The sequence below is a fragment of the Elephas maximus genome, chromosome 3, assembly GCF_024166365.1.
Source record: "Elephas maximus indicus isolate mEleMax1 chromosome 3, mEleMax1 primary haplotype, whole genome shotgun sequence".
In the NCBI taxonomy this organism is placed as follows: domain Eukaryota; kingdom Metazoa; phylum Chordata; class Mammalia; order Proboscidea; family Elephantidae; genus Elephas; species Elephas maximus.
Window position 1 is genome coordinate 195,091,143 of NC_064821.1, and position 12,956 is coordinate 195,104,098.

The window sequence follows — 12,956 nt, forward strand, 5'->3', positions numbered from 1 at the left end:
CTAAAAATGCCTCTGTGTATTGGCCCCTAGTTGTTTACTTTCTCATTGCAAGCTTAGGAGGTCTGTTAGCCCAAAAGAGCCCACTGGTGCCATACTCAAATGTGCACACATCAAATTGTTTTAAAAATAACCCAAATAAGTTTTTCAACCACTTAGAGCCTTCCTGCTTTAGATACTCTGTAAAATTGTGCCCAATATTTTCTAGCCCTGCACAAGATAAACCGTGTAGTGAAAAGGACCCTAGGATGCTGCTGCCCTTTGAAATTTTTGACCTAGAGACTCCCCATCTTGTTGCAGGAGGACATCTAGAAGGGCCACATAAAAAGGCTCCCCTTTTCCTCTTCCCTGAGGTTTTCATGTCCTCATCCAAGTCTGGTGGTTCTTTGTACTGCTTGCCTCTGGAAGGCCTCCTGTTGTAGGGGACTACACTCTATATGAGGCTGTCATGTGTTGGCCCCAATATGCAGCTTGCTGTACAACATTATCCCATGGTAGTATCCTTTTCCTCAAACAGCTCTCAAAATCCATTGAGTTCACTATAGGTGAAAACCAGCATTCTAGAAGCCACCAGAGGAAGCAGATCAGGACTAGAACTCTTTCACAGGCTCATTTCCAAGAATTTGTCATTATTTGAACAGTCTGGTGGTTCCTTAAGGAGCCCTGGTGTCACAGAGGTGAAGCGCTTGACTGCTAACCACTAGATCGGCAGTTCCAACCCACAGTGGTTCTGTGAAAAAAAGATGTGGCTGTCTGCTTCCGAAAAGATTACAACCTTGAAAACCCTATGGAGCATTTCTACTCTATCATATTGGGTCACTGTGAGTTGGAATGGACTCAACAGCAACGGGTATGGTGGTACTTTAGGAGAGTCCCCCTGCAAGTCTGTCTGTATTTGACCTGACTCAGAGCTCTTCCACTGCAAAAACCCTTTATGTGGGGGTATTTGTTGAAAGCAATTACATGCAATTGTTTAACTCTGTGGCTGACAATAGGTAGTTGATAAAAGTTGTTGCAAATAATAAACTAACCCAAAAGCATAAAAGGAAAAATTGGAGAATGAGACGGCTGTAGGTGTTTTGAAATGCTCTGGGATATTCCTGGGAATCTAAAAGGCCATGAACATGCATACGGCTGTGTGTGTGTCCAGGGCTATAAGAACCGTCAGGAAAGACCTGAAAAGGCCCTAAGTTCTCACCTCTGGCTGACTTTGAGTCTGTGCAAAAGCAGAAAGCTAAGGTAGAATTGTCAATTGCCTGGCTGAATGTTGGAGACTTGCCCTAATACACACACAGAACCCCTCAGCCGAGACTGAGAGACTTACTGGTTCCAGGCAAAGAAATGTCTGCATTTACTATTAGCTTCTGGAAGGCAATCTCTAAGCCTTTGAAATATCATTACTGATAGGAATGACTTTGTTTGCCTTGGGGCCTTGGGTCATTGGATAGTCTAACATTATGATTTAGGGTGGGGGATGGGCACACTGGATTGGATTAGGGTGGTGGCTGACTATATCAGAAAAACCAAAAATGTAATCTAGGGTAATGTCTTTGGCTCAAGCAGTATCAATCAATCTCCAGAGGGGCTTGAGACTGAGATCAGCCATGTGGACAATCAATCATACCTACATGGTAGAGCCTCAATAAAAAAATACGAACACTGAAACTTGGGTTAGCTTCCATGATTGGCAACACTGTGTGCATACTGTCGTACACTGGTACTGGAAAAATAATGCATTCCTGACTCCACAAGGAGAGGACAATTGGAAGCTCCACATTTGGTACCTTTCCTGGTCTCTGCCATACGTGTTTCTTCCTTTGGCTGATTTTAATCTATACCCTTTTCCTGTAATAAACCATAACTGTGAGTATGACATCTATGAGTGAGCTCTGTGAGGCTTTTTTTTTTTTCAAATTATCAAACCCGAGGGTATTTTTGGGAAGCCCCTTAACATACAATTGATGTGAAAAGTGAAAGAGGTCTTGTGGACTGTGTCCTCTCTAACTTTGTAGTTGGCTAAAGTAGCAGAATGCCTCAGCTGTTATCCAGGCATCAGGAAGCCCTGTTGGCTGCAGAGCCATGCTAGATTCACATTGACAAACAAGCAAAAAATCAATGTCCAACACCTTGTCTCCCACACACATGGATATAGTGAGAATACACTGGGGCCTTTGCTTCTGACAAAATTCAAGTGACTCCATGACAGTCCCTGTCACATAAACAGCAGAAAAAGCAAAGAAGTGGCCTCTGCCCCCTTCCACCCTCTGATAATCAAGCTGAAATCGTGCCCAGGCCCCTAGCTGCAAGGGAGTCTGAAATGTAGTGTTAGCTTTCATGCTTTTGTAGTATAGAAGTGAAAGTGCCTGCTCACCATATCTACCATACTTCTTCGTTACCTTGTTAACACCTCATGGATCATTGTCTTAGGCTGGAAACAAAACCAGCAAATGGGTCACATGGTTGTAGAGGCTGGAATGTCCCAAGGCTGTGGGTCAGGCTAATGGCTTCTCCTGATTCACATAGCTGCAGGGGCTGGCAAACCCAAGATCGGCAGGTCAGAGAGCTGGGCTGTTGCTCACAGGCTGTGAAGATAGATGAATTCCAAAATCAGCAGGCAAGACCACAGGTAAGTTGCTAGCTCAAGTCCCAAGAACTAGAGGTCAGATGAACAGGAGCCAGCTGCAGAATCCAGAGGTAGCAAAAGCCATGAGCCTTGCCAGAATGTCCACTTATATTCAATGTAGGCCACATGCCCAAGGAAACTCCTTTTCAATTGTCTGGCTACTTACAGCAGATCCCATCATGGGGATGATCACAGCATCACACAACTGCCAAACCACTGAGAATCATGGCCCAGCCAAGTTGTCATACAATCTTAATTACCACAGTCATCTCCTGAAACACTCTGGCCAGTCTATTAAATGCCTTTGTTCTGCTGTCTATTTGTCTCACTTACTTGGTGTCTTAGTTATCTAGTGCTGATATAACAAGCATATCACTAGTGGATGACTTCAGCAATGAGAAATTTATTCTCTCACAGTCTAGGAAGATAGGCATCCGAATTTCAGGGTGTCAGCTCCAGGAAAAGGCTTTCTGTCTCTGTCAGCTCTGGGGGAAGGTCCTTGTCATCAATCTTCCCCTCTTTTAGGAGCTTCTCAGCGCAGGGACCCTGAGTCCAAAGGATGCACTTGCATCCTGGTTTCATTCTTGGTGGTCTGAGGTTCCTCTGTCTCTCTGCTTGCTTCTCTCTTTTATACCTCAAAAGAGATTGACTAGAGATACAACCTAATCTTGACGATTGAGTCCTCCTTCATTAACACAACTGCCTCTAATCCTGTTTCATTAACATCATAGAGGTAGGATCTATAAGACATAGGCAAATTACATCAGATGACAAAATGGTGGACAATCACACAATATTGAGAAACATGGCCTGCCCAGGTTGACACACATTTTTGGGGGACGCAATTCAAACCATAACACTTGGCAAGTCATAAACATTAGATTGATCCTACTGTCCTCCACCAGTATATAACATTCAAATTGCCTGACAAAATCACCAACCTCTTGGACAATACCATTATAAATTCACAGTATCTAGACTCAATATTTAACAGCAGTCAGCAATCAGTTCATGTGCATGATAGCTATTTAATAATAACATCAATTAGTAGTAGAGAATAATTATTGAGTGCTTGCTATTGTCATGCACCGCTCTGAGCATTCTGTATGTTTTAGCTCATTTAATCCTTATGTTTGTGATAAGTATCATTATCTTCATTTTACAGATTAGAAAACTGGACATAGAAATATTAAGTGATTTGCTCAAATCCATGAGGCTGGTAAGTATCAGAACCAGAATTCAAACCCAGGTAGCTGGGTTCCAGAGCCCGTATCTTCATCACTCTGCTAATTGCCTATCATATCCTCTTAAGTTTCATATAATACAATATATCTCATCACTCATGGAAAATGACAGGACCTTCTGTTTCTCCAGGAAAAATAAAAGTCAGAAAGGGAAATAAATCATCAAGATTCTACCGCCAAATTTTAACTGACCTGACTTTATACCTGCTCTAACTTTCTCTCCTCGTCCCACAGAAGACATTGCACTCTTATTGCCTGAGCTGTACACCTTCACCTGTGCCTTCAGTCCCTTCTTCTCCCTCTTTTTTTGGAACTTTGCTCTCTAATGTATTTTCCCTTTCTTTGGTATGTTCCACTGATCCTTTTATGCCCACTCTTTTCATGCAGAATTTAAACATTCTTCATATTCTCTCTTCTTAATGTCCTCCTTAACTTCATAACTTAACTATTGTCCCATTTCTCCCTCTTCCATGTCACAGCCATACTTACACACTTGCTCCAAGACACTTGCTCCCAGACTCCCTCCACCAGCACTCCTCAGAAGGCTTACCAGATCATCAGCAGCCTCTCCAGCTTTTCAAACTCTTGCCCATACCCTCCTCCTTGATATTGCCCTCTGCTGAATCTTCTCCTTCCCTTCTGCCATCACCCTCATACTGCTTTGCTGAGTCCTCTTCCTCTACCTCTACCCTTTCCTCAAATGCTTTTGCTTCTAAGGGTTTGTCATAGGCTCTCTGTTCTTCTCCCATTTTCTCACTGGACATTCTGTTCCTGGCTTCAATGATCATTCATATGCTTATAATACTCAAGTCTCTATCTCTACTCTAGGTCCTTCTGCTTGGCCTCAGACCCTGGCTTCCACTGTCTACTAGACATCAACACTGGCACTGTGGATGCAAAGTGTCCAATGCTGTATTTGTTATCTTCAACTCCTACCCTGTTTCTGTGTTTCCAGTCTCTGTCACTGGTTCAATCCAAAAACCTGGGCCTTATTTTTGGCTCCTTCTTTCCCCTCACCCCCTGCTGTAGCTGATCAAGCACCTGCAATGTACTAAGCACCTCAAAGGCAGTGTTTATTCAATTGTCACAATCTTAGGAGGTAAAAGAAAAACAAGTAGTGAAACTTAGGTTGACACTAGCACGCATTCAGTAAGAAAATAGAAGCAGAGTTTCCTGAACACATCAATCTTTTTTCTCAGCTTTTTCACCCATTTTTCTGCTGCCTGGAACAGGTTTCCCATTCCTACTTCCTTTCCCAGGCCCCCAGACCAGTAGAAATGCTCCTTTTATGTTCTCCAACAGATTTCTCATCACTCTATAAGTAATTATATGTAAACCTGTAATTTGCCAGGTTCCTGTTTTGTATCACATGGAATTAGGGGAGAAATAGAATGGATTATTCTCCCACAGGAATTGAAAACAGAAGTAATTATTCTCTATGTAACCTGGCAATAAATGTACTGTTTATTTAGTGGGAAAAGTTGGAGTAGTTTACACAGGCCTAAAAAAATATGTGTTAAAAAGTTATCTCCTTCTATACAACATATTATCTCTCCTTCCTGTTTTCACTTCCACCATCACCCCCATAAAAATAAAGCAGCCTGCAAATAGCTCAATTTTTTAAAAATGGAAATAAGACTAAAGGTGTGCCTTTGATGTCTCTTCCCTTTAATCTCCTCAGCATAACCTCCACACTCCACCTGTTGCAGTTAGATTTCCAGGCATCAGAGAGAACCTGGGATATTTATCATGCCAACCCTTCAGCCTCTGCAAAGGAAGAAACACACACACACACACACACACACACACACACACACACACACAATTGGAACCACTTCGAAGGGCACTAATATGTATTTACTAAAACGGGGTGGTTTTATTAACTACTTTCCCAGCAATCTGTGTAGGAAGTGCACTCGGCATGAATAAAGAAATGATTCTCCTTTTCAGTTTAGACCAAATGGTAACAAAGATGAATCAGGGACTGGAGGTGAGTATACCGGGCTGAAATAACTGCTACAAATGCATAACTGCACTTCCTTCCAACAGTTCCCTACCCAACTGTCTAACCTATTTTGCAGAGCTTGGTTAGCTTAATCTTTATAGACCCCCCTTTCAAGAACCTCAATCCAAACTTTTTACTTGGTGTTCAACCCTTCATTTTTATATAGACGTACATATATATACATATTTTTTTTCTGATACATATATATATTTATTTATTTAATCCTGCAATCTTGCTAAAATCATTGTTTAGTTCTAGGAGGTTTTTTTCTACACACACACACAAGTCATCTGCAGATGGAGACAGATACCAGCTCTTTCCAATCTGTACTTCTTTTATTTGTTTTTCTTACTTTATTGCACTGATGAGAACTTCCAGTGTGATGCTGAATAGGAGCAGTGGAAATGGATATCTTTGCCTTATTTCCAATGTTAGGGTCAAAGCATCCAGTTTTTCACCACTAAGTACGATTTTTACGGTAGGTTATTTTGTATATGTTCTTTATCAAATTTATCCATTTCATTGGTTACAACTCTTTACTATTTCCTTTCTTCTGCTTGATCTGGGCATATTTGGTTTTTATTTTTCTAATTGCAAACATTAAAGCATTTGGCTTCTGTCTTAGTTATCTGGTGCTGCTATAATAGAAATATCAGAAGCGGATGGCTTTAACCATGAGAAATTTATTCTCTCACGGTCTAGGAAGCTAGAAGTCTGAATTCAGGGCACCAGCTCCAGGGGAAGTCTTTCTCACTCTGTGGGCTCTGGAGAAAGGTCCTTGTCATCAATCTTTCCCCGGTCTAGGAGCTTCTCCGCTCAGTGATCCCTGGTCCAAAAGACACAGTCTGCTCCTGGCACTACTTTCTTAGTGGTATGAGATCCCCCTTTCTCTCTGCTTATTTCTCACTTTTATATATCAAAAGAGATTGATTTAAGACACACCCTAATCTTGTAGGTTGAGCCTTACCTCATTAACATAACTGCCTCTAATCCTGCCTCATTAACATCATCGAGGTAGATTTACAACACATAGGAAAATCACATCAGATGACAGAATAGTGGGCAATCACACAATACTGGGAATCATAACCTAACCAGGTTGACAAATATCTTTGGGGTACACAACTCAGTCCACTACAGCTGCTAACCAAAAGGTGAGCAATTCAAACCCACCAGCCATTCCATGGGAGAAAAATGTGGCAGTCTGCTTCCCTAAAGATTACAGGCTTGGAAACCCTATGGAGAAGTTCTACTCTGTCCTATAGAGCAGTTCTACTCTGTCCCATAGGGTAGAGTCGGGATGGACTCAATGGCAATGGGTGTTTTGGTTCTGGTTTCTAACTTCTTAATTTGAAAGCTTAAATTTTTAATTTGAGGCATTTTTTTTTCTTTTTTAATATAATGTTTAATGCTACAAATTTTCCTGGAAACACTGTATTAGCTTCAACCCACAGATTTTGATATGCTGTATTTCCATTTTTCGCCATGACATGACAGTTCAGGACTACAGGGTGTATTTTGATGTGAATTTGTGCTCTGTCACTAGCACCGGAAGTATATGGGTGTGTACATTTGGTACCTCCAAGGAGCAGATGTCAAGACGAGATTAAACATGCAAGAGATTTACTGGGGGACACCCACTGAAGGACTGAGAGGGAGTAGAAATGAATATGGAGACAATAAATCAGTTATGACACCCATGAGAGGAAAGTGGGAAGGAAGGAGAATTAGGCAGGTAGAATTTCAGGCAGTCATGCAGTGCTAAAAAAGTTTTAGTCAGGTCAGTGTGGATTCATTGAGCTAAAATTTGAGTGGATTTATCATGGTTGACTCACTAACCCTTCCCCTAAATATATTTCCCCACAGGGCCAAGCAAATATCATATTCATCAAAATACATTAATGAGAGAAGACCAACATCTTTGAAAAATATTATGGTGACTCTTAATATAGGCTAAGAGGATGTTCCCATTGAAATGGATTCCCTGATTTCATTTAGGATTATAGGATCCTAGAGTGGCAGGGGATAGTGAGTAGAACTAACCACCAGAAGCAGTGTGGGTGTGCTTACCACGATAGCAGGGCCAGAACTGTAGACAGAACTTTTTGACCCTCAAAAACTTTGGAAGCGGCAAAATGATCACCGGTGACTAGAATCAAAATGGATGAGGAGCCCTCTAAGATCTCACTTGATCTATATTACAGGAAAAAAGTCTAAGTCTGGTGCACAGAAGTCTGACCTGAATCTCCAAGAGATAGACATGGCCCTTCACCAGATTTTCAGAAATGAGTCAGTTCAAAATTCCAAAGTCTTATGAATGAAGGAGAAGCTAGGTACCCTTGAGGAAGTTCTAATAGTATCACAAGTTCAACACTATAAAGTGTGTAACTCCACAATGGGGAAAGGGAAATATTCCAACCTTGGCATGGAAACTGAACATGGGCTTCACACTGGCACAAATTTCTTCTACCCAGAAAACCTCTGCGGGCCTGTGGTCATGGTGGAGAAATAATGAAATTAGGAGATCAAGGGATATTTGGACTAAACGCATTTCGTAGTGGGCCCATAAGTCCACAACCCCACCCTGAGTTTGCTCTGAAATTCACGAGTGCAGCTGAACCACATATACTGGCAGGATACCCATATTGTCTCCCTGACTCATGGAGGCAGGATTATCATGGGAGGAAGAGTAAAGTGGAAGCCCCTCAATTCCTATACTCTACGTAAATAATAAACCCAACCTCAAAACACGACCTAGAGGAATTAAGATTAGTGCCACCCTCTAAGTCTTAAAAGTCTTATCACATTCCTATTTAACTCATCTGTTAGGTGTCCCGGCCATTAGTCACATAGGTTTAGAGAATAGCAGTGGTTTATTGTAAGCTTAATCATACGTTACTACAATTATGCCACTGTTCCACAGGTGGCATCTTTATTAATGCAAATAAATACAAATCCCGGAACTTGCTGTGTGGTTATTGATCTACAAATTTTCTTCTTTATCCCTAAACAGAGAAGAACAGAAAGAGTTCCTTAGTCTGGAAGACACATCAGCAAACTTTCATTATCCACCTTCCATTTACATCAACTGCTATAATGTGGTCTGGAGGAACCTTGACCATTTCACCATTCCGTCTGCCATTATGATGATATACCATGTGGATTATATCAAGCAGATGCGCTCCAATGAGAAGGAAGTAGTAGGTACCCTGGATGACCTGGTACAACACAAAAGTGCCAGAAAATTAAAAATAAATACCATGAATATTATGGGGCTGATACTTCAGTAAACTTTCTAGGAGTCCAGACTATTGAGAAAAATCAGTTAAAAAAAATTGCTGCACCTTGAGTATCTTATTATTAGTAAACGGACACCATGTTTTGTAGGCCTTTCTTTCTGGATTTTGGAAACAATATGCCACAGTTGGTACTATGTCAACTCATTTATCAAATAACCCATAAGACAACCAAATCTGAACATGTCCAGAGCAAGGGAAGACTCTCCAGTTGGTCAGGGTGCAATGCAAGCAAGCAGGTCTGCCATTTGACCCTGATGGCCTTGCAGACCCTATGGTGTTTGAAGGACTGTCTAACTGCTCTTTGAAGATTATGTCAGGCCTTGAGAGAAGAAACATAGGAGAGGCTTCTTTTATTTTATGTATTATCATTTCTTCTGTGAAAAGTAACTCTTCTCTCACGTAGCTTTAGACTAGCTACTGGACTCTACTAGAGTCTTAATACCTGATCATGGGCATCAAATCACCATGCAACCTGAGCCAACAATCCTTGACTGGGTATTTTCATTTTTTCTTTCTTTTTAAATGTCCAAACCATGAAATCAGGCATGTCCAATAGCATTTCATCATCAAGTTATGTATACAAGACCAGGCTCAGGTAGGACCTAAAGACAGGATTAAGTTGCACTACCAGGTCCCTTACTATCCCCATGCATCTGACATCACTAATATTTTTGGAACCTAGGGAAAGAGTACAAATGGAGATCCACACAATATATGTCTAAATACGTAAAAGTTATAAATTAAACTAGTAAATGTTAAATGAATTATGTTTAATTCTCCTACCTTGACAATATAACTTAATAAGACAAAATTGAAAAATACAGGTGAAGTGTAGGTGTTATGAAGGAGCCCTGGCACCACAGTGGTTAAGCACTCAGCTGCTAACCTTAAGGTCGGTGTTTCGAACCCAGCAGCCGCTGGTTTCTTTGTAAAGATTTACAGCTTTGGAAGCGGGGCAGTTCTACTCTGTTTCATAGGGTCGCTATGGGCCCGAATCAACTCGTCAGCAGTGGATTATAGATGTCACAAAACTCTCAAAATGACTGAATTTAATTATTTTTGTACATATCTATGAATTCTATGTTTTGGCCAGCCATGTGTGGAAAACAAAGATAATTTATTAAACATTTATTCTATAAAATTTATTTTTCTTGCCCTTATTTCAGAAAATTTGCCCCTTTTGTAATCAATATTTCCACATAATTGTGTTTTACTGACAATACTTTCAAGTTAAGTTTCTTAAGCAATGTATTTTTATATAGATTTTTTTGGGCTAATTTCCATATTTGAAGCTTTACTCTGATGAGACAACAGCTACTGGAATTGTTAATAAAATGCTTAAAACGATACTTTGGAACTGAATTACGAATTTCAAATATCACATTCAAACATCATCATAGGATTGGATATGATAAATTATCATCATAATAAAATAATTACAAAAATGTTTCAGTATTATAGGATAAATCACTATCAATTTTACCAAGATTTTCACTATTCTTAAAGCAATATCTAAACCAGGTTTTATCATGGAACCTTACTATCCAGAAGTCAAAAACCCAAACCTGTTGTCATAGAGTTGATTCTGATAGATAGGTTTCCAAGGTAGTTATGTTATCAGGAGGGAATAGTTCTACTCTGTCCTACGGGGTTGCTATAAGTCGGAATCAATTCAATGGCAATGGGTTTGGGTATTGTAATTTTGTCAAATATTCTGACAAAATTCTGTTTTAGCTACAATATTTGGTAATTCATATTTGTGAACATATATCGATGACTTTTTTGAGGATGAAGTAGTGATTAAAGGAAGAGAAGGAGTGATACATGGGAATTATGATTTACAGGTAACATTAGTACAAAAAAACATTACTAAGGATTCTGTATGGTTTGGTAAGGAGGAGGTCCATCGGGCGGGGGGAAGGTGACTCCATGAGTTACTGCACTGGGTGACACCAGCCTTAGTGACACCACTGATCTGGGGACACCCTGTGAAGTTAGAATGTTATCCTATAGGTGGTGATATATGCTCTGAACCAGACACTAACATTAGATGACATTCTTCCCATAATTAGAGACATATAAACAGAGAACTAATAAACTATTCACAAGATATTTGCCTCTCAACACCATCACTTTTGACCTTGCTCCTTGAGTGGTTTCGTTTATGTTCAAGAGATAAGAGTACTCAAAGAGCAATATTTCCATCCAGGTTCATTGAATTGCTTATATGGAATTTGAAGGTGAGAGTTCTACCTGTCCCCTCCAGGCTCTTCAGTCAGCCAAATCTACATGCAAAAAAGGGAATTACTACGTTTTCTATGGTTCTGTTATTAAGTGGAAATAACTTACACTAAGGACATGCTAGAAAATATCTGGAGCTCTCCACATACTCAAGATAGGGCAGATGATCAAGCTTTCAAATACCCAGAAAAGGAGGCTTGAGTTGCAACATCAGGTGAAGAGCTCTGACTAGCTGTGTGTTGACTGAAGTTAACAGAAATTTGAAATGAGGAGTGAAAAAGTTATCACTACTGACTATATTAGCATTGCCGGCTGTGGCGACAAAGACTGTACTAGCTACTACTTTCTTTGTTATGTGTATATTTATATGTATATTAACCAATTTTCCTATTCTTTCCTATACATTTCTCTTACTAGCTGATATGGGGAATGGTGGTGTTGATACCTTTATAATGTACCCATAAGTTACAGGATATCAAGATAGGATTGTAGTTGAAGTAGTGAAAGAATGAATATTGTCCACAGTGCCTGATAAGTGTTTGGGTCTCATTTTTGGGGGGGATAGTGTAAGAATATTTTCATTTGTATGAAAGAAGCAGTTGGATGTTTGTGTGTTGATTTTATTTTATATTTTGCAATTTAATGTGTAAAGAAGTGTATGTATGGATGTTGAGTTGTTTTAAAGGGTTGGATTGTGGATAATTCCCTTATAATACTTTTTTTTATTTTTCTTTGCCATTCTGAAGCTCCCCCACGTCTGTCAGTTTGTGGTACTGTGGAGGTTTGCATGTTGCTGTGAAGCTGGAAGCTATGACGCTGGTATTCAAATATCAGCTGGGTCCCCCACAGTGGGCTGGTTTCAGCTGACCTTCCAGACTAAGGCAGACTAGGAAGAAGAACCCGACAATCTACTTCTGAAAAGAATTAGCCAGTGAAAACTTTATAAATAGCAGCAGAACATTGTCTGATATAGTGCCAGAAGATGAGCCCCTCATGTTGCAAGGCACTCAAAAGACGACTGGGTAAGAGCTGCTCCCTCAAAGCAGAGTTGACCTTAATGATGTGGACAGAGTCAAGATTTCGGGACCTTCATTTGCTGATGCGGCAGGACTCAGAATGAGAAGAAACAGCTGCAAACATCCATTAATAATCAGAATGTGGAATGTAGGAAGTATAAATCTAGGAAAATTGGAAATTGTCAAAAATGAAATGAAACCCATAAACATTAATAGCCTAGGCATTAGTGAGCTGAAATGGACTGGTTTTGGCCATTTTGAATGGGACAAGGATATGGTCTACTATGCCAGGAACGACAACTTGAAGAGGAATGGCATTGCATTCACTGTCAAAAAGAACATTTCAAAATCTATTCTGAAGTACAAAGCTGTAGTGATAGGATAATATTCATACGCCTACAAGGAAGAAGAGTTAATATAACTATTATTCAGATTTATGCACCAACCTTTAAGGCCAAAGATGAAGAAATTGAAGATTTTTATCAACTTCTGCTGTCTGAAATTGATCCAACATGCAGTCAGGACACACTG

The 12,956-nt window shown here is 40.1% G+C and overlaps 1 protein-coding gene across 3 annotated transcripts in view; it reads left to right on the top strand.

Moving 5' to 3' along the window:
• LOC126073781 (SLAM family member 9-like) overlaps nt 1–9,069 on the top strand; it is a 72,822-nt gene extending 63,753 nt beyond the window's left edge. The window contains exons 6-8 of one of the 3 annotated variants that reach the window (XR_007516847.1): nt 2,521–2,623; nt 3,786–3,839; nt 8,883–9,069. Coding sequence is in view for 1 of the 3 variants with exons in the window: in XM_049880844.1 (XP_049736801.1) it covers nt 2,521–2,595 (75 nt within the window). In the remaining 2 variants the exon portion in view is untranslated. Of the gene's footprint in view, nt 1–2,520; nt 3,021–3,785; nt 3,840–8,882 lie in introns of those variants that run through there. The other 2 variants (XR_007516845.1, XM_049880844.1) reach the window with 2 other exon arrangements.
• The last annotated feature ends 3,887 nt before the right edge of the window (nt 9,070–12,956 follow it).